Consider the following 22,722-nt stretch of genomic DNA (forward strand, 5'->3'; position numbering starts at 1 on the left):
AACAATTTTAAGTAAGCTCACTACTTCTCTTAGACCTCATGGCAAGTTCTGAAATGCCATGGAACACATAAAACTATAGAAAGGAAAGAAGAGAAGGAAGTAGAGAAAAGAAGAAGGAGGGAGAGATCTTAAGACATTTTAAGGAAATGGTCTTTTGTTAACATTGGTTTGCAATGATTTGAATGCATCACTGAGGCTCCACAGCCTGACTGCTGAACCAGGAGATACACAAGGCTACATGTCCCAATCATGTCTCCTTTCCAATTTACTTTATGTGCAAAATTCCAATGGCCTTCCAGAACCTTAACGTGTTTGGATCCTTTCCATCTTTGAGTCATATTCTAGTATTGCTGACCATTAAAAACGAATGTTTCAGTAGGGCTGGAACAGTCTTATTAGTCAAAGCCAAGGCTTTATATGGCTTGTGCACTTTAAGAGGTTAATATACCCTGCCAGCTTGCTTTGTTCAGAAGTATTAAGTGGAAAGACTATAACATTCAAAGAAAGGCAAAGTTCACTGGGTAAGACCTTGATAATATAATGGAGTATTAAACCTCTAGACATTTTTGTCATAATATTTTATGAAACATATGCACATACTCACTGGAACAGAGTCCAAATTAAATGGTTTTGAAGGTCAGTTCAAAGTCACCATACATGTAATATCTCTAGGAAAAATATGCACTCTTTTGAAAATGCCAAGGCCCAGAATCTCTCTTCTTTACTTTGTTATCAATCCTGTAATGTGCTGGGGAAGGAGGGGAACTCCAGTTCTATAGCAACAACACTGTATCCAGCCAAAGCATATCCAAATGTCCCTATCAACCAACTCTTGTGTTGAAGAACAAAGAAGTCTTAGCGAGAGGCATACTTTATGGGCAAAAATATATTAAATAACAATTATATTATTCTCAATTTCAAAGCCAGTCATGTACAGTTATTAAATGCAGGATAAAACAAAAACAAAAATCTTCCTCATTTCACAGAAATAGCTCAGCAGCTCAGAACACTGACTGATCCTTCAGAGGAGATGGTGTCAATTCCCAGGACGGCAGCCCACAACAGTCTGGAACTCCAGTTCCAGTTTATCTGACACCCTCACACAGACATATGTGCAGGTAAAACACCAATGCATATAAAATAAAAATATTTATTTTTTAAAAAGAAAATAAATGGGCCTTTATTTAGCTAAACAGATTAGAGGGCCCAAGAGTCCAAGAGCAGAGAAGCAATGGTCTACTTTGCATGAGGAAGATCAGACTTCTGCAAGAATATAAGACTTCTATAGCTGGTTGTTCCTCCGTTGTCCCTGTCTGAAGACAGGAGTGTCCTGAAAGCTCAGAGATACTACTTAGGGGTCATCCCTGGAGCTATCTTAATCTATTTAAAACCATTAAGACTGTTCTCACTCTACTTCCACTTTTATTCTCTAAAACTTAGTAATGCATACAAGGAACTCAATAAATGGTCAGGATGAAAGAAATAAAAACTTTGTAGTATTGCATGACTCTCAAAAGACAGGGGTGTTTAACTTCTCAAGTTCTTTTAGAACTGAGTAACATCCAAGTGAACAGCAGAAGTAGACAATGTGGCCCCAATGACAATGATTGACTCTGTCTTACTTCTCTTGGATGGTCACTGGTAATATTCTAGATTCATTTCAATGTGATGTAACTTTGTACAAAGAAAATAAATCAAACAAACAAACAAAAACAAAACAAAACAAAAGAGCCTTAAACACATTCCTCAATTACCATGTACATTTTATCATGGCAAAATTTTATTTTTTTACTACTTTCAAATTAACTTTTTAGTCAGTGGATTATAACAATTGCTGAAGTACTGGTCATTAATTGAAATATTACTGAAAACTTACTGTGATCTTCTATAGAGTACAAAGACAAGCCTTACTTTCTCACAGCTCATTTGGCCAACATACCAAATTGGTATGTCTGAAGAACTTGAAGAGTTCTGTCTATTTGTAATTGCTATTGAGCATATCTGAATATTTCCGTACAGAGAAAACATCAGTCACTAATTACATCACACTTTTCTTAATCAGACAAGGGGAATCGAATAAAGAATAGTCTGAAATTCTATATAATTTCAAAGCACTATCAGCTGTTCAAGAATTTGATTGCTAGAATATTTGAAAATGTTTGGTTTTGATTATTGGCAGCCTGATACTTTAGAAAGATCAGATTTTTGGTAGAAAATGAAAACATTCTAAATATTGGGCAGCACAGAAAGCATGCCATCAGATAGGCCATGACTTTTAATATTCATTATACATCACATAAAGAGGCAGAGGGAACTTCTTGAGTATGTACTCAGATTCAGATCAGGGTACTTAACATGTACCCTGAAGAAAATTTTGTTGTGGATTGAGAATTTTAGTGAGAATGAATTAGCAGTTTGTTATTCATTCTTCACAGAAGGAAAAAAAAAATCTTCTCACAGAAATGGAGGTATCTACAGTACCAGGTATTTAGATTTATTACTCATTCATTTTGGGGAGAAAAAAAATTCTTTCTGGATGTTTGGGGGCCAGAGATGCCACTTCTTTCAAGAGCACCATCAGCAGCTCTAATTCAAAGCCCAGTCTCCATGGTAAGAGAACAGTGAAGGCCACAACCATGGGCTCAGAGGACGAGGGTCTTCGGAATGTGTAACTCATTAGGAACTTTCTGGCATAAGGAGACTCACCCTGTTTTCTTTTCTTTTCATGACAGTTCCTTCCCTGACCACTGCAATTTTGTAAAATTCTTGTCCATAGCACCTACATATGCCATTAAGTATTAAGGCTGCAATTACCATACCCTCTTGAGCCAATTTTCATAAACAATACCCCAAGGTTCTGAAATGCATAAAGCTTCAGTCTTCTTCCCTCCTTTTGTCCCAGAGAAATTTAGTTATAGGAAAGATGATATGATCTGTTGGGAGCAATGTAAACTTCAGATGCAATACATGAAGCTCAGGCATTCTGCCCTTTGCATTGGTTCTTGTTGAAGTGTTCTACTACAGCTTACTTTCTAGAAACACCACAATCTCTGGACTATAAAAATAAAAAGGCACCAATTGCCTCCTGAAGCTTAAGTGCCCTTTCCCTATATTTGGACCCATATAAACTGAATGAAGGATAATAAATTCTTTTTCAGGTTTGATTTTATTTTTAAATCTACATTATGCTACAGGTAAATTATCTGACAGAAATTAGCTACAGCATGTGTTTGTACAGTCTACACCTATTTAAATTACTCCAAATTGCTTGTAAAAAATATAATTATTTGAAATAACCACTCTGTAGAATTTACACATAAATTATAGAGATTTTTTTCCTATGGTAAAATAAATAAATTAAACTATCTATGAAAATCTACTTGGAAGTTGTAGATGTCAAACATTTTAAATCTTTTGAAAAGCTACATTTCCTAAACATTGATATCTTTAAAACAGAACACACAAAAATCTTGTTATCTAGCTATTATTTAAATCTATTATAGCTGAGTAGCATACACACATTAAAAATCACATGTCAGTGACGCTCAAAACGAATAGAAGATGGGAAAACATATACACACGTTAGGGCAATAATACTGTCCATTAAATTATAAGTAAAACACTGTAAATTGCGTATCCTCATATTGAGATTACTCGGGACATATCTGCGCTGGGGGCTGCCGTCTGGAGAACATCAGTTAAATAATCTACTCAGAAGTAAGCATAAGTAAAGCTGATGTTCACTACATCAATAATTGTAATGTTAAAGTTTAAAAAATACTTTTGGGCAAAATGAAGCTTACTATATATACATATATACATATATATGCAGCAGATGACTGCTGACATATTCTCCTTCAATATATGTATATATACATACATACATATATACATACATATGTATATATATCTTTAAGTATGTTAAGAGAAGGAGACAAGTAGAGTATATTACAAGGCTTTAAAATGAACAAAAGTTATATTTTTGAGCAATGACAGCCCCATTTTCTTTTATTCTAACCTTTATTGCTAATCCTGATATGATGAACTCTTCATTAAGATGATTCTTTGATTATATAGTGAATGGACTCATGCAGAAATAAAGAAAGGAGAATCATGCATCTATGCACCTCTATGTCTAGGCATCATGTGTGCATGTGCTCATGGTGTGTTTGGTTTGATGTGACATTGAGTACAGGGCACTCTACCTACACTTGGAGTTCTTTAATTTTCATCTAGAGCTGAGGATAACAAAAGTGAAGGATATCAGGAGAAATTAAATGTTGTCCTTGTGTCAACTTACCAGTTTTTCGCAAGGGGAAATCATCCTTGGCATCTTGGGCTCCTGGTAATGTGTACTTGTAGGACGGAGACGTTCCACTGAGAGGTGGAGAGCTTTGATCCAGTGATGTGTGGTGGGCAGCCCTGCAGAAAACAAAGGAGGTTTCACATCGATGCTATCTTAGCGCATGTGAGTCAGAAATATTCAGTTCCCCATGCTGTCCAGTGCCTCAGCAGCATTTGTGTCCTTCCCCCTCAGTGCATCCAAACCTCAGCCTCATGCATCCAAGTTCACTGGAGCAAAATATGGAATGGTGCAGGAGTCCTAGAAATATGCAGCTTGCATTTGGTCACTCAGTCATGTGGTGAACTTCATTCAGTTAGAATTAGGGATTGAGATTTCTATAATCCGAAATTACTGTGTATGAGTTCTCAAAAACTTTACAAAAAAAAAAAGCTACCGTTTAGATCCCTTGGAATCACCACTAAGAACAACCACAGCAGAAGTGAGGATGTCCAAAGACCTCGTTACTGCCAGATAGCAATAGCCAAGTCCACTAGGATGATCTTTGCACTAAAAAGGCAACAGTGCCAGAAGGCTCAGAGTCCTGACTCCCACGGGCACGCCTCATGTGTGGGAAGGAAAGCACACGCTCCTTCGATATAAAACTAACTCTTAAAACGTATGCTCTCTTCCCTGGAGGAACACATGGAAAAGAAGCGATAGTGCTACCAGAGAGGGCTTTGGGAGATTGTACTCAGAAGACCCAGTGTGCACAAACACCACACTTACTATACATAATGGAGAAAGTGCCCAGGCCACAGAGCCACTGCCACAATGACTGTTCTACCACCGGTTTTTATTTAAGAAATACATTCTCAACAATTAACGTATTGAAGATCATTTTGCATACTTGTAACTGGTAAAAAGCATCTAAATGTGTCATTATGCCCTTTGTATGTAGAGGGAGCTCGATCCCTTGACAATTCAAGGAAATTGCCCAGGGCCACATAGTCAATTGTTAAAATTCATGATTTATGGTTAGCTGGAATTATATTCCATGATCACTGCTGACATGAGGAGCCATGTCTAATATACCCAAGGGAACTGCTGAAGAATTTTCCACAGATGAATTATTTCCTAGTAGTTGTTTCTCATTGGAGACTTGTATTATCTTTTCTTTAAATCTCCTAATCTCTGGAAGCATTATCAATCAGTCAGCTATTATGCAGACAATTTTAGGTAGCACAATCTTATTTATCTCAGGTAATTTGTGATACTGACTGGTTTCTCAGGCCAACTGCTACAAAGGACACAATTGTCCGGATGTCTGGAATATTTTGCAGTCTGCCTGTTACCTCAGTTTTAGATGAACAGGAGAGCAGTTGGCTACAGAACACACCCGGAAGTGGAGCGACTGCAACTCTTGGCACGCTTCCAAATTCCATAAAATAATTAGTATTTACTTCCTGTCCTTGATACAAGGGATTGAAAAAATATATTCACACAGAATCTTAAGGCCACTCAACAAACACATTTATGTGAGAACTGAAACCATTATCCAGTAGCCTATTATCAAGCATGATTTGTATATATCTAGTCTTTGATCTGATTCTGAGTGGGAAAAGACATTATTCCAAGTTCACAAAGAAAAGAATGGCATTCTATGTGCTATCCCTGATGGACCTGGGGATGTCTCTTGATGTCTGTCTGTATCTCAGAGGTCAGACTCTTCTTTCACTGGTGGAAAGCGGTGAGCTGCAGTTGGAGGGGCTGGAGGAGGTAGGCTTAGGTTTGTTTATATCTCTTCCTCCCTTACCTCCATTTCCTTATCTTCTTCTTTAAAAACAATAGAAAAAAATGGTCTGAATTTCTCAAAATAGCCCTGGTTTCCATTTTATATTAAACCAAGTGAAATAAAATAAAGCCACAATCTGCTAAATGTTTATAAATTCTGCATGGATATCAGATGTAGTAGATGAGGATCCAAAACCATCTCTGGGTCCTCCTGGATTCCAAGTTACTTATTCAGCAAAGAAGATGATCTCTGCCCTCACAGTGATAAATGCTAATGATAACTGAGCACTGCTTGCTCCTATTTACTCTGTAATGGTTTGTTTGTTTGTTTGTTTGTTTCCCTTAGGACCTTCCTAGCAACTCTACAGGTAGGCACTGTTGTAATCCTTTTTGTGGAGAATAGAGCTGATCCTTAGAGATTTCCAGGATCTTGTCAGTAGCCACACAGCTGAGAAATGGCAGGCCTAGAAATTTTGCCCAGATCAGTCAAAGAGAGAACTTGTGTGCTCTCTATCCCCAGGATAAAAACAGCCAAACACAGAACATACGTGTACCAGAGCTTGGGATGGCGGCCCACGGAATGATTTTTTCCATTGGTTGGAGTGTCTTTCGTTGCTGATTTACTCAACAGGAATTCTTGAAGCTTCTGCTTAACCTCTGTGCTAGCCACTGCCCCTGAAACACACACACACAAACACAGGGACACAGACACTGACTGTGAGTTACTTCCTTTCATCACTCAAGAATGCTCAACAAAGGTTATGAAGAAACATCACTGGCCACAGCATATGGAGCTTTCCTATTAAAAAAAAATCTACAAAGGCTTTAGAAAATGGCAGAAGTCTATCTTGTAACTGTTCCTTACATTACAGTTTGTCAAAAATTCCTTCAATAATTTCTTTGATTGTTTTTATAGGGAGGGAAAATCCTCTAACTATCACCAATCCATCTTTAAAATTAAAGAGAAAATTTCTGACAGTTGGGGCTGAACTTAATGATACACTGCTTGCCTAGTACTTAGGGGGCTCTATGCTCAATCCCCAGCACTTACAAAAATGGATGATTAATTAGGAACAAAACACTAGTTTTTAATATTATTTTATCTTTTTAAAATTAGGAATCTTAGGGAATGCTACAGATAAATACAATACATTAAAGTGATCTAAGTTTCTTGTCAATAAATTCAACATTGTCTTAAAATTCATTTGAGTATTAAACAAATAAATTTTGTTGGTAATTTCAATTCAAATCACCACACGTTAAACTTTGCAACGACCTGCTCTTGAACTGCCTGGATAGAGGGCAATCATTTGGATCTGTCTCCCTCTTGTGGACCTTTATTTTGCAAATGCTTTGCCTTGAGTCTTTCCACAGTCTAAGTACACCAATAGGGAACTGAGGCACACCATGATGTTCAGAACAGTGACTGCCTGGGCAGGAAGAAGGAAGAACTGAAAATATGTAGCTATTATTTTATTACCACATGGGGAGTCTTACACTAGACCACTTTAGCACAATTTTACTTTTAAAAGCCAATGAACCAGTCTGTGTCTTTGCCAGTGCTGTGTTTATTTCCCATTAAGCTCTGCAGAGCTAACATGGACAGGCAGCTTAGTCTATACATTATTCTTTCCATTAGACAAGGACAATTTTGACAAGTTTGTTTCCATTATGTATCAGGCTCCTTGAGACGGTGAGCTAAAGATTCGGAAGAGAGTGTGTCTGTTACCCTGGTGCCTCTTACTTTCTCGTCCTCTATCTTTGCCTCTGAGAGGAGGAAGCTGCTGCTCTCTGCGATGCCTCTCTACTTCCTGTTCTTGCCTCTGCTGCTCCAGTTTCTGCTCCTTTTCTAGGAGTTCTTGCTGTTGTTTTATGGCTAGAAGTTCCTGTTGTAACTTGCGAGAAGAGAAAGACATGAGAGTGTGCAATTTCTTTAAGATTCAAAGTCATCACTCACTGCCCCAAATTGCAATGTTATCAGCTTTTGGAACTTGATAGTATTTAGAGAGTTTGTGCTTCAACCACCTTTGTAGGATTGAAATACGGAGACAGGACACTAAAGTCATGATGGTTTTTATATTTACAATAAGCAAGCTTTTAGATGATTCCATTCTTGTGTCTCCCTATCAACAATTATTACCAAGTCCCCTCAGGTCATCTGAATGCTGTTGGCTTGAACCTTTAGCTCCCTTCCCTGTGTACCTACAAAATGCAGAAGCATGCAAAGACAGAGACGGCCCAGGTGTCTATTACAGAAAGTCTCTCACACTATAAATAGACAACTGAAATAATCAGTTCTTACCCTGAGATACAGTATAAAGCTCAAGTGAATAGAATGGTCAGGTGTGCATTAATTTGGGGAAAGTCTACCTGAAATAGAACAAGCACTAAGACTTTTACCACCTCACAGAGACAGTTCTTATTAGAGTGAGGTAATCTACATAACCTTATATGCCTCTAGAAAATACAGAAGCTTCAGAACTGTCATCTAACACAGGAAAACTCCAGGATTGGAAACATAGTTCCCTCCCTCTCTCCCCCTCCCTCTCTCTCCCCCTCCTCCCTCTCTCTCTACCCTTCTCCCCTCTCTCCCCCTGCCCCCCTCTCTGTATGTACGCATGCATTTCAAGGAAAGCAAATGTACACAGTGAACCACAGAAGCCTCTGGAACCCTCCTTTGCCTCTGTCACTGCGGAGTCTGAGCTTTGACAAGATATTAAAGCTACAAAGAACTTCTGTTCATTAAAGTAAGACAAACAATAATTTCCCTTGGATCAGCTTCATAATTATTTCAAAATCTAGTTTTTAGTTTTGAATGATACGATTTCAATTATTACTGTTTATAACTTAAAACTAACTGAAGTATAATTTATCCTCTGAAAATGAGACACCTAAAACCCTCCATTTTATAGCAAATAATAGAACAAGAATGTTAGGACCTTCTTGTTGTTTCTTTGGGGCGCCAAGAAGGCAACTTTTTAATGCCAACTGCAACAGCCTTACCCAGACTCAGTATATAATTAGGAGTGCTTCTGTTTATTCTCCATATTACATCTACAAAACGAGGTGTTTTGTTTTTATTTAACAACTATTTAATAGATATTCTCAAATATCCACTGTTACTTAGGAATTCATAGTTATTTTTTAAATTCTGTTTTAATGTCAATTCTATATCAGTATTAAGACTTTTCAAATTGATTTAATGCTTTATCCAAAGTTTTACTGCAATTGAACTATAATTCCTTCTAGGAATGGAAAAGCACACGTTAGCCACAACAGTTAGCCAAGATAAAATGAGGCCTATCTAAAAATGAAAATGAATAAAATTTCATGTTTATTTCCAGACATTTTAGCCTTAGTGAAGCATGGTAACTGAGGAGCTTTGCCAGCTCACGGGGGAAGACAACACATTTTTGAGTATCTACATTCTAGTTACCGTCTAGGAGGCTTTGCAAAGTCACACTGTTTCCCTCTGACTAGTTGACTAGGGGAGAACTGATAGACCAGGATGGAAGGAAACAGGTGCTGATTAGAACAAGAGTCAGAGTTCAAAGCTAATGCTGTTAAAGCATAGTATACTGCCTTCCTCGTGCAAACAAATCTAAATGAATGTTAAAAGCATTAACCCTTAGACCTACCCATAAGACAGTAACAGAGCAAAAATAGAAAAGAAAAGGAAGTATAGAACTTCCCAATCTTAAAAGGGACATGTAAACATGTGAGACCCAACCCCTCACAAAACAATATACTACTTAGGAAAACCGTCTTTATAAAGCTCCAGTTTCCTTTCACCAACTATAATCCTTATTCTCTGAAGTACCTCTTTTCCAACATCTTTCCAGATGTCAATCAACATGCCATATCATTTTGTTTGTGCCATAGAAGCAATTTCCTACTCTTAGGCTCTGGGTGAAGTCAAATGATAAATTACCCAGAATTAACTATAACAGTAAGAAAGGCACCAAACATTAATGAAAATAAAGAAAAAGGAAATCAAAAACTGAGCAATGCAACTTGCTTATCAGCATGTCTCAAGACTTGTGGCAAAGGACATGCACAAAAGAAAATGAACCATATCATCATTCTGTTCTCGAAGCAAAGTGAAGAATGTAAATCTTACTCATGCCTCATTGCTCTGTTAACATGCCTAGAAGTACTGAAGAAAGAGAGCTAGACATCGATGCCTCTATTACTGTTTTAAGGGTCAAACTGAAATAACACTTTGGCATTTATTCAAAAATAAATGTACAAATTAAGTGAATGAAACTCATATAAATGTAACTATGAGACAATGATTTCATTGGAAACACACATACAAAACCCTACAATCCTATTTTTAAGTTGTGTTATAGAGCAATAATATAAAAGTTACTAGTAAAGGAAAAAGAATATGTTTTATATTAGGAATCTAGGAGCCTTTTATGCAAATAATATATCTTGCAGAACAAGGGAAATGGGGAAGAAAATAGTACTTTCATCTTCTGAGGCATTGCAATTTAGTGCTATAAGTTAGTTATCTATATTAATACCATATTCATGTACTTGTACTTGATATACAAGAGATTAAGTACCTAGAACACATTATAGTAAAATATGACAAAGTCCACAATTCAATTGATTATTGCCTCTAAGTCATCTTTGAAGGAGCTGACTATAAAATAAAATTATATTGTAAATATTTTGTGTTTTTAATAAAATAAATTCAAATTAAATGTCTATTTTTTTGAACTAAAATATCCCAATGCGTTTTTAAAATTTTGAAAACACTGGGCCACTTTGCAGCTCAAGTTTTAGATCTTCCCTTCTCTGCTTCTCAAGTTTTGAGATAAGAGCCATGTGCCACCACCCCCTCCAAGTTGTCTGTTACTAAATGTCTTTGCCAATTATTTAAAAAAAAAAGTAAGTCTACAGTGATATTTTTTCCAGTGAATATTCTGAAGAAGAAAAAGAACAATTTGGCATATATATAATCACCAGTAAAAGTTCTGAGCTAATGTTATATTTCCACTGAAATAACAGTCTATAAAACCATTTAAATATTTATGCCACTTTTTCATATAAAATTCCCTTCATCTTTTCATTGTGTTTTTATTCTGAGTATATGCCCTAAGGAAGAGTTAGTATTGACCTCGACTGAAAACTAAAGATGTGACATAAGAGGGCCGTCTCTCTTCACAGAATGAATGTATCCTTCCTGGTAGATAGTGCACATGGATTCTTTAGCCGCATAGCATGGGCCTGTCTGGGCTTTAGTTCTTGGTGGTGACTATATGGGGTACAAAGGAGAGTGTGTCTAGAATGGATAGTTCCTGTTGCTACCCCTGTGTCTGTGATGGAAAGGGAAAAAACAGCAGAGCTCTCCCACTAACAAAGCAAGGGTTTACCAGGTACTTACCCAAGTTTCCAACTAGTACAATCACAATTTCCTTCAAGCCACACATCCATGTCTTAATCACAGGAAAATTCCCCATCAGTGCTCCCATGGGTCAGTCTCATGCCCACATCATGGTGCAGATGCCCTGATTGAGAAGTCAGAGACAAAGACACATTTGCTACCTTGATGTGCTCCTGGAGTTGTGCCTGATGCTGCCTTGTCAGATTCTCGTGCTGCTTCTGAAACTCTGCTATCAGGAGCTGCTTCTGGATCTGCTGCTGCTGCTGGATAAGAAGTAACTCTTGCTGCAGTTGCTTCTCGCGGACGACAGGATCCACCACAGGCATCATCATCCTGAGGTCTGTCCTGAGGTCTAAAGGTGAGATGGGCTCTAGGCCCATAGGAACCTCCGATTTCACGTCCACTGGAGACACAGGAAGGAAGACAGAGAATGGGGTAGAGAGGTTTGGAAATTAGCATGCCAATCTGTAAACATACTAAAAATCAACCCTCTATCCTGTACAGCACGTGTATGCATGTGTATGAAGAAATGGGTATAATCTCTGCTTTACACTGATGGTGAACTGTGTTCTGTACATCAGTTTGGGTAAAGGGTACCTAGGTTAATTTTCACTCAGTAATCTGTTTTCTGCTCTGAATCTTCTACAGTTGTATTTTTTTTTTTCAAACAGGTGGATTCAACTAGTGGTACCAAGAATCATTCATAAAATGTATTAGATTTGACCATTTAACTAATGTAAGCCAGTGAAGACCAAGAAAACCAAGATGAAGGAAATCTGTCATACAAAAAAAGGGAACTCTGTCACAAGACTTCAAGGACTTATAAAAAGTTTTATACTTAGAGACAGAAGATAAATTAATTCTACCTCAACTTAAATGTGCCATGCAGTTCATCTGCCTCACCATTTCACCTGGGAAGGACATGAGAGAAACTACATCCAGGTTCAGATAATGGTGACGAACCAGAGCAATGGGTCAAATCCACACAGGAAGAAGTGTGAGCAGGCCAGCACCTTAGTGCTGATATCTAAATAGCAATCACTTAAACTGTGGAAATCTCGTTCTTAAAACAAACAAGAGAGAAAGAAGTATGAGGGAACTTCAAGTAAATATTTAATCAAATCACCAAAGGGGGAAAAATGAGCTAAGGATACCTACTTAAATGGATAAAAATCAAATTAGATAATATATATGAAGTGTCTAGCATAATCTGAATAGATAAGCGTGCCCCTCATTCAAAGAAAGACTTCAGCAGGAAAACCGCAGGCCAGGTAGATCTCCAGAAGGTGCTTGTTTATGGCCAGTGACTGCTCTGATTGGTCGATACCCATGCCCAACTGGTGGTTAAACCTTCTGTGGAATTCATCTAGCCAGAGGAAACAGCGAGGTTTTATAATTAAGTCAAAAGGGCAAGCAAGATAAAGACAACAGGTCTTTGGGAAGCCGAGGTTATAGCTCTTTTCAATTCTTTCAATTCGTGTAGAAGTGCTCAGATCTTACACCCAGCACAGACAGAAATAACTGAAAATTTTAATTGCAAAAATATTTAAAATACGTTAATTTTCTGAGTGAGGAGCTTAGAAAAATGGTTAAGTCAACCATGCCACATGCAGGCTAGAGCTTCAACCTGTATTCTAAAGCCAGCCCAATGCTGCTTACAACTCTCCTGTTTGCACAAGCCTGAGAATGTTCTCACCACCCGGTCTTAGCCCCTCACGGCTAAGGTAGAGACGACCTTAGGAACAACCATAACTAAAGGCTCCAGTGAGGGCATTTGCTCAGAGCATGTACAGCATGCTGATCAGTAACAATTTTTGGTTTTGTCTTTTCCATGATATCAAAATGGAAATTTTCTGTACATTAAAATATTTCATCAATACTGATTGGTTAGCAAATCAAAAGTATGTAAGCAACTATGGTAATAAAATGGTAAGTGATTTCTATTAACTATTAGAAAAATTTTAAAAAAGCAATTCAACAACTAAGAATCTTATTAGTAAATAATACAAACCATTAATAACATGAAACATTATGTAGCTACTCACAATCATACATATGCACATGTATATATGTGCAAGCATATATGTCTATATGTACAATGCCTCATTTTATAAGGTAAGAAAATGACTATTTATTGCAAATGGTCCTTTCAATTGATATAAAATTGCCAAAAAAGTAAATCTGCAACATGAACTATGAGATATTAATCTTCTACCATTTGATTCAGGCTTGCTACTTCCAGAAATAAATCATAATGGGACTATCCTAATGGAGAAATACTTCAAAGCCATAGTATTTTCTGGAGATTGTTTTTACTATCAGAGTCATCAAGTAGAAGGAACACCAAAATAAAATATGTCATATTCACTTGTTTTTAAAAAAAATGTAGTCAGTGGCTTGGTAGAGGGCAGTTGATAAATTTCTGCTTTACAAGCACAAGCACCCTAATTCAATCCTCAGCACCTACATTAACAAAACAGTGGATGATGGTGTTGCATGCTTGTTATCCTAATACTGGGAAGGTGAAGACCAGCCAGCCCTGCTCACTTGGTGATTTCCAGGCCAGGGAAAGACACTGAAGTACCTGAAGAAAGATACTCAAGGTTGTCCTTTGGCCTCCACATGTATATGCATGCATGTACACAAGCAATACCAGACATAGGAGAATGTATCCCTATTCATGCAGACATGCTCAAAATGTATGAAATCCCTAAAAGTGTTTTTAATAATGTTAAAATGCTTAAAAGGGGATAATAAATTGGCATTTATACTATGACAACCAAACTGTATAGAGCTTTATTGAGCCTCATAAAATTAGGTATCATTCTAAAAGCTGAGACTCAGGACTTTGAAAAATAAAGACAAAAAATTCAGCCAACTAAGCATGTACACAATGCACACAAATACACACACACAGACAGACAGACAGACAGACAGAGAAACAGAGAGAGACAGAGAGAGACAGAGAGACAGAGAGAGAGAAAGACAGAGAGAGACAGAAAGAGAGAGAGAGAGATTGAAAGACAGAGCAGATGATGGTTGTGTTTTAGATGAGAAGATGAATGATTCCCCCTTTCTTCTGCTCTCTATACTTTTTCAAGTTGCCAGAAATACTCATTTGCTTCTACATGCTCTACTGTACTTAGGTTTGAGTAACACAGATTGGGAATTACAAGTTTGCATTCTATGCAGACTTAGGAGTTATTTCCAGGCTTAAAGAAAAGCTTCCAGTTATTCTGCTTATAGATGCCAAGACCTCACATGTAAATGCTTATATGTCAAACAAGCTGTACTGCGTATATGTGTGAGCTCATGCATGTAGATGAGTGTCAATATTGTTTTGATAACACCATCTATCTTTCAATTTGTAGATAAGAAATTTGTAGTTTCGACCCTGTGTAACAATTTAATGAGGATGGGAAGAAGATTAATAAACTGTAGTTTGGCAGAGGGCAACTTCTTATGATATTATCCTTGTTTAAACAAGGGATTGTGACAAGTTTGAAAACAAATGAAGACAGTCTTAGTAGGTCTCTTAGCTGGAAAGGGACAATGAAGAATTTCTAGTGAATACTGTAATGAGAGAGAGTATTAACATTAACTTAAAGGCCTGCCATGAATTGAGCCTAAACCATTGCTGTTAACAATATACTTTATTTTACTCTTCAACATCAACATGAAAATCCTAGTAAGCAAAGGTCAGAATCTTACCTTATAAACAGTGCGTGTGTGTGTGTGTGTATGTGTGTGTGTGTGTGTGTGTGTGTGTGTTTGTGCATGTGAGTATCTCCAAAGACCTTTAATTTTATCTCATTGTTCATAAACTATAAACATCAAACCCTTAAGAATTTTTCAAACAATAGAACAAGACAAAAAGATAAGGAATAAAACCCTACAGTGCTCTGAAACACTCATTGCAAACCTCAAAGTATAATTTGACTTCTTAACCTGCTATTCCAACAGAAATGATTGTGTTTAACTGCTTGCCTTTGTTCAGGCACTAATCACTAAATTGTGAAAAATCACCCCCAACTTATAAAAACTCCCCTTGATTATAAATAATTGCCCAAGACTGAGAAAAAGCGGCCGGCAAGATCCCAGTCTTTCATCCAATTTATTCAGCAGTGATCCACATTCCATTTGTCTAGACTAAATATAGCAGCGTTTATACAAGAAATCAATAGTGCTTGCAAAGAGGAAAGCAGAGGCATGAATATTTCATCAAATGTGAGAAGAAGTGGCAATCACCAGAATTGTAGCTCTGGCTGGGTCATCTCTGGCCTGCTGGATTCACCCCTGCTACTTGGACAGCAGCTCATCTTTGCGGATCACTCTTGTATCACTGCCGTTCTCTATTTTTAGTAGCTATTGCATTGTGGGTGACAAAGAAATTCCTTATTCCAAAAGGAATGTTGGATTACTCTGACATCTTTGCTGACAGGCTAAGGAGCATCCCAGGAACAGTAATAGAAGTATAAGACCAGGGATTAGTTTCAACAAGTGACAGTCACCTTTGTACACAGAATGTGTAAGAAGAGGCACTGTGAATAGCTATTGAATTTTAATCAGAAATAACCAGTTTACAAGGAAAATGTAGCCATTATTTTTAGTAGTGAATAAATAGAATTCCCTCTGTCTATACTGTTTTTTGTTTGTTTGTTTGTTTGGGAAGACACACAATTCTTCAAAGGTTATTCAGAAGTGGTTGTCAATGGCTTGGGTGAGAAGGCAGTGCTGGTAAATACTAATATTAACATTAGCTATCACTGAATTGTATATTTTTTTCTTAACAAACTTCATCACCCAAGGCACAAGTGAGAAAGAGCCAAGATAAAATTAACTTTATTTGGACTTCTTCTGAGATTACAAATAAATCCAAAGAGTAAGAAATAGTTCAGTGGTTAAGAGCATAGACTACTCTTCCAGAGGACTCGGGTTCAGATCCCTACATAATGGCTAACCACCGTGTGTAACTCCATTTCCAGTGGGTCTGATGCCTTCTTCTGACCTCCACAGGCACTGCATGCAGTGATGCACACACACACCAAAAAAAAACAAAAATAAACAAGTTTCAAAAATAAAATAAAAATGAACACATGCAAACATGTATAGATTATTTTAGATTTTTCAAATGCCTTGGTGAAATATTTCCCCATACATATTATCTGATCTTAACTATCACATTTTAAAAACCTATTTATTCTGTGTTCATAGGCTTGTTTCTTGATAGTTGCTATTTTGTTATTCAAAATATGCATTTTTTCAAAATAATTTTCACTTTCTAAAGTATTTACAAACAAAAACTTCCCATTTCAAAGCCAAAACAAAATCCTAGATTGTATATATGTGCATTTGTTTGTGTGTTAAACAACTGTAACTATTATAAACACACACACACACACACACATATTTAGTTTTATTAAACTTATAGGGTAGACACTTTTTAAAATCAATACCAGGCCCAGGGCCACAGTTGATGCCACAGTTGACACCTAACAGCCACAAATATTTCTCAGTTCTTACTTTGTGATGTTGCTAGTAAATGACACCTAAATCTGACAGTTCTCTTGTGTTGCAAAGAAAGATGCCAGTTGCTATTTCATCCAGTGGCTCCACAGAAAATTTCAACTATCTTAACAATGTTTCAAGTGAATAACTTGTAAAAGGAGACATTTCGATGACAGAATTGGGTCCATGTACAAGTGGCACTGTGGCTGTGGTTTAAAGCCTCAGTTTCACACATAAAATATTATCATAGACAAGTGTGGGTCAATGAATGACTTAGATTTTTATATTTAAAGTGCTATAGAAATCAGAGCCATCTCCAACATTAGCAGTTAATATTTGTAATTACAGAGGTCCTATCTCAGGACATAGTGTCAATAATGCTGGCCAAATTTAGGTTCACTATACTAAAAAAGGATTACCTATAAACTTCTGGCAAGTGGACATATGAACTGAAATATCTTAATTTGGGAAGAAAGGAATGTTGCCTTGATCACCCACTGTATTTATTCTGTTCTTCTGCCACAGAGATCTGGGAAAGACCACATGATATACCCTCTGTTACTGTAACACCACTCCATCAAATAAATAGGCAATATTACTAGCTTGAGGTGTGGGAAAGCTTTGCTTCAGTCATGCAAGCAGGGCTTCCTAAAGGTTGCCCGGAATGACAGCTTGAGTAGACATTTTCAATTGTTAGTCTTCACACTTGTCTTTCTTGGTTCCAGACTTCAGTCTCTGCCGGGCAGAGTGGTTCTATTAAGTCTCATTAATACTTATCCTACCCTTTCATCTCTGAAGTTCTGGTCAGCACTGACAACTGTGACAATTCTGGTGTATCTGGGAGTCTAAGACAACCATCCCTCTAATGCTTTAATGCATTGTCTTATTGTTTATGTACTTTATGGCTAAATCAAAACTTGGGAAGGAAAAAGTTATAAAAATGGGACCAAATACCACTTACAAGGTTACTGGGTTGAAAAAAAAATCACTCTTTATTAGGCTCTATGTATGCACACAATTCTATTTGCCTTCCTTCTTCTTATGTATGCACACAATTCTATTTGCCTTCCTTCTCGGGTATTAAATATCCCACGATTACACGAGGACTGTGTAAGAGATGTTTCATGAGTCGAGCTCTACTGTCTTTATCCTAAACACTCACCTCATAGATAAGCTATCAACTCTACCCAGAAGAATCTTGGAAAAGTTGTTTTGATGCACACTGTATTTGGAAAGTTCTAGGATTCTGGCCCCACCATTTCTCCCTCCCTTTGCATATGCTGATTATCTTACAAATAGTGCTGATGAAGTAGACTTGATCTCCATTTACTCTTCTGATAATGAGTCTGGCCTTGGAGCCCTGGCCTATGGCCAGGTTGTACTGTGCTGAAGATGGTCAGCACAGGTGCTTACAATGCTGACTATGGAGCAAAGCCTCCAGGAATGTCTCCAGAGCATGGATACTGAGGAAGGGGTTGGAGAACAGAAATCTAGGCTTGTTCTTTATGGTAACAGGCCAAGAATGCACAAAGGAGAAGCTCATCCTTGGGACTCAGCAGTTCCTTTCCAGTAGGCATCCAGGAACGAAAGATGGAAACTCAGCCAAGAAACTCAGTGTCACTTGCTGGTGGTTCTACTGTCTAGGAAGAATAATAGAAAGTGGTTTCTTTGTGCTCTTTAGATATCACCATTTGGATCTTCCAGCTTCAGGATTGTAAAGGCTCTTCGCCACCAGAAGTCACTTCTTTCCTAGGAAAGGGGCTAGCCTCTGGAAATATGGCTGTCTGCGGTCTGCCAGTAGGAGTGTGTTTCTACAGAGCTTTTTAGTGAGTTGGTGTTTGTTTTCTTCTACTGCTCCTATATGTTGCAGATTGATGTTCTTATCTCTTCTTGTCCAACTCATTACATCAGTATTAGCTTTTACACCTCCTCTCCAGGGTTACCTCCTGTTGCCATTTCCAGAAGCTGGACCACAGATCATAACATAGCTTTAAGAGTGACATACTTGTTCTTTATCAATTTATTTCAGCAAACTTTCTTTTTGAGTATATTCTAGTCTTATGCCAAATAAAAAGGCAATAAAAATAAAAGGTATGATGCAGTTCACCTGATTGCCAGAGCTCACAATGAGGTTCATATGAGGTGGGACTGGAGAGAATGGGGAAGGGTAGGTATGTTATGTAAATGACAGTAACAATATAGATGGGCGCACAGCTGCAATAAAAAGGAAAACTAAGACAAAACAACAAGGCAACAACAAAATAAGAAGACATAGTTGTAGGATGAGGAGTAAAAAGGATGAAAATAAGTTTTTCTAGTCCTCTTGTGTGATGTTAACATCTGATATGTGAAGAGAGAAGTAAGGAGAAAAAACAGGTGTGCATGATGGGGGAGGAAAATGTGGAATAGCAGACTAGAAGAAAAGGATCTCCCTCCTCATCATCATGCCTTCCCTTTATTCTTCAATTCCTTCATCAAACTAATGAATAAAAAACAGTAAGCTGGGGAGGAGGACTGTGGTGAACATCAGGGAGCACTACAGGCAGAATTCTGGGCTTTGGCAAATAAGTATATGCTCTGTTGCTTCCTTCAATTCTATGAAAGTTAATCTAAATCCCCTTGACATTTGTCTTCTCTGAGGGGACCCCCTCATACCTCAGTCTTACCAACGCATTTGGGAGTAGACCCAAATTGGTTTCAATGCCTACATTTTTTTCATTATGCATTTCTTCTACTCTGTTGGTTGCATCACATCACTGGTAGAAAGAACAGAGGCCTTGTCTGAGGGTGGTGTGCATGTGGTGCTGTGTCCCAGCTCCCTTTTCTCAGGCCTATACTGCAGCACATGATTTCAAGTACTTTCCTCTTTAATTTTATTCTCCTTGGTTTTCTCTCCAGGCCTTCATCTGACCCTGCCCAGTGATCTGGGTTACTTCTGGGTTTCACTTGTTTCCTTCTATCTAAACATGCATGCATGCATGAATGTATGAATGAACATGTGAGTGAAGGAATGAATGAATAGTTCCTAATGCTTGACTCACTGTTCTCGCCTCTGCCCTGCCCTCAGCTCCTCTGCAACATGAAGAACACCTGCAACCGCTACCTCCTGTCTGCTCACACCTATGCTCAGCCACAGGAACCAGCTACTGTTCAATTGTTCAGATGATCTATCCAAGACCAGTGCCTGTTTCTTGAAAGAGGTCCTTTTCACTGTCCCTGGAGTGTACCCGGGGAGCCTGGGCCTTCAGTGACAAGTGCATGCTGGGAATGAATGAATGCAGGAATGAGTGAGTGAAAAGATGAAGCTCAAAAAGTACTGTGAAATAGAAACACATGCACATGACTGCATTATTGTGGTCACAAATGCAAGCACATCCTGTGAAAGTCCTAAAGCAATAATTTATTGGACATTTTGACCATTTGAATTCTAGATTATGTAAAGTCTTTCTTAAATTATTGGTAAACAAATACAATCAATTATCAGGCAAAACAAATAAGCATTTACAAACAATCTCAAAAGGTTTCAAGGTGTCATTTTGTATCTCTTAAAACACATAAAAATCATCAAATTGAGGTAGGAGAAAACACAGAAAAATACACCCTCCTCATTTATACCATTTGTTCAACAGAGTTACCAAGAATAGGTTACATCTGAATTACCTAGACATTAATGTCTAACTTAAGAACCATAGTATATTAGAAAACTAGCCAAAAGTGGCAAAATGTGAAGTGAGAATTTATTTTGCTTATCTCAAACATGAAAGAGGAAAGAAATATATATTATATATTAAAAATCCTCTTAAATACATTTAATCAAAATTCTTTGAAATTTTGCCCAAGATAATCACCAGTTGATTTATTTTTTTTCAGTACTTAAACATGGTGGACTGCATGCTTGATACATAAGTATCTCCATCAGAATCTCTAGTCTCAGTAGTAATTATATGGAAAATTAAATTCATAAGTTTGAATGTGCCTAATACTAAAATAAATGATTTAGGAGAAAAGTAGTTTCTTTAATTTGACAACAATGTCCAAAGTTCATTTTAGGAATGTAGATATCCCTAGCATATAGTCTATTAACATTTATAACATAATCATCAGGAAAAAACAAAAACAGAGAGTAAGTTATCAAACATTAAAATGAAAATTTTTGTAAGACTCATGTAAATTGGTTTGTCCAAAGGTACAACTCTCCCTCACAGGGATTGTGATCAAGTTGTGAATATCTTTAGTTTCTTAAAGTGCACTAAACATGGCATAGATGCAAAGAAAGCAAATGCAAAAGGCAATCTTGGCTTTGATTTACTGTTCTCTTATTTCCCAGGGGTCTGGACAGGAAACGAAAATAACCACAAATGACTAAAATATCAGTAGTCCTTGAAATATCAACATTTAAGCTAAAGCAGGCTAACTTTTTAATCAAAGGCTTTGCTATTTTGATTTACTTAATTCAAACTCTCTCTGCAAATATGCTTTTGAATTAAGCAGTCATAACAAACCATAACACAAACATGAATTGCCAACTAATTTGTAGTGCACACTTGGTTCTGTCTGCAAAAAACACACAGCTTTCAACTCAAAGAGAATGAGGAATAGTTTATTCTAGAGCCAAATTTTAGTGACCGTGGCCTGGGAACACAGGTTTAGGTTACCACAAATTCCCTGTTCTAATGTGGACGCAGTTTCATGAAGATTTTATAGTAGTAAAACAAAGTAATGATTCTTGGCAGTTTTAAGATACACTGGTGGAATCATTGTACAGGTGGTTTCAGCAAGATGGGCGAATTTCCTATCTGCTTCACGTACTATCTGATGACAATCTTAGCTTTTGGGTTGGTGGAAGCAAATGCTGTGCTAAGTTAATAGAGTCACAAAGGGTTTTATCTATTAGTGACAGGATTTCAGTTATGACAGAAAGGCAGGCTATTCAGGTCCTAAAATTAGTCTGGAATATTGCAATATTCTTCTGTACTTGAAACATACCAATTTCTCTATTGCAGCCATTAATAGTCTTTGCAAACACAGGTTCACTTTGGAATTCTCATAGAGAGTTCTAAACTTTTGTCCTGCTCCTTGGTTCTTACTATTTGAGAACTCAGGAAAAACTTTGTGGAACTTCTTGCTCTATGGAAACAAAATCAAGCCAGTTTATGTCACTTTTAAGTTAACAGGAACTAAGAAACTAATCCACAGCATTTTGTAACTTGATCTAAAAGTTTAATCTGATATAACGGCAGCCAGCAAATGAAACCCAGAGGAGGCAGGAAATTTTAGTCTTTTAAATGGATACTATAAGTATTAATTTGAAAGAGTTCTTTATTCAATTAAACTCAAATTTCTTCATCTGAGATTGGGGGTAAGCTTACTTTCAAAAAAGTACAATAAGAGTGAGACATACTTTCCTTCATTCATGTTTTGTGTACCAGTTATATTATATCTTCAGTTATAGACAAGCATCAAGTGACAGACATTTGCAAAGAGCAAAATAAAGAAATCTTCCCCATGGAAACCTGACACTAGATGCAGAAGATACCATGGTAATAATGTAGTATACGGCATAAATTATTACATGGTAGCTATTGGTTAAATAAACATCTCTTAGTAGATCCTCTCTCTTATACCACTCTATGAACAAAATACACTTGCTTATGCCACAAATGAACTGAAGCAAAGAGTGCATTTGTACCCTTCTTTCAGACCTTCTCAGTCTTGGCCTGGGGAGATAGCTCTACTGGCTTTA

General features: G+C 37.3%; 1 protein-coding gene across 30 annotated transcripts in view; it reads right to left on the reverse strand.

Annotated features, from left to right (window-relative positions):
* Window positions 1-22,722, reverse strand: part of Hdac9 (histone deacetylase 9) — an 832,819-nt gene that overhangs the window by 359,995 nt on the left and 450,102 nt on the right. For 20 of the 30 annotated variants that reach the window (XM_031355573.1, XM_031355560.1, XM_031355575.1 and 17 more), the window contains 4 exons: window positions 11,633-11,874; window positions 7,821-7,971; window positions 6,625-6,751; window positions 4,301-4,422 (listed from right to left, as the gene is read on the reverse strand). In XM_031355573.1, the coding sequence (XP_031211433.1) occupies window positions 4,301-4,422; window positions 6,625-6,751; window positions 7,821-7,971; window positions 11,633-11,874 (642 nt within the window). The remainder of the gene's footprint in view (window positions 1-4,300; window positions 4,423-6,624; window positions 6,752-7,820; window positions 7,972-11,632; window positions 11,875-22,722) is intronic. The other 10 variants (XM_031355577.1, XM_031355564.1, XM_031355588.1 and 7 more) reach the window with 3 other exon arrangements.

The sequence above is a fragment of the Mastomys coucha genome, unplaced genomic scaffold, assembly GCF_008632895.1.
Source record: "Mastomys coucha isolate ucsf_1 unplaced genomic scaffold, UCSF_Mcou_1 pScaffold6, whole genome shotgun sequence".
NCBI classification, from domain to species: domain Eukaryota; kingdom Metazoa; phylum Chordata; class Mammalia; order Rodentia; family Muridae; genus Mastomys; species Mastomys coucha.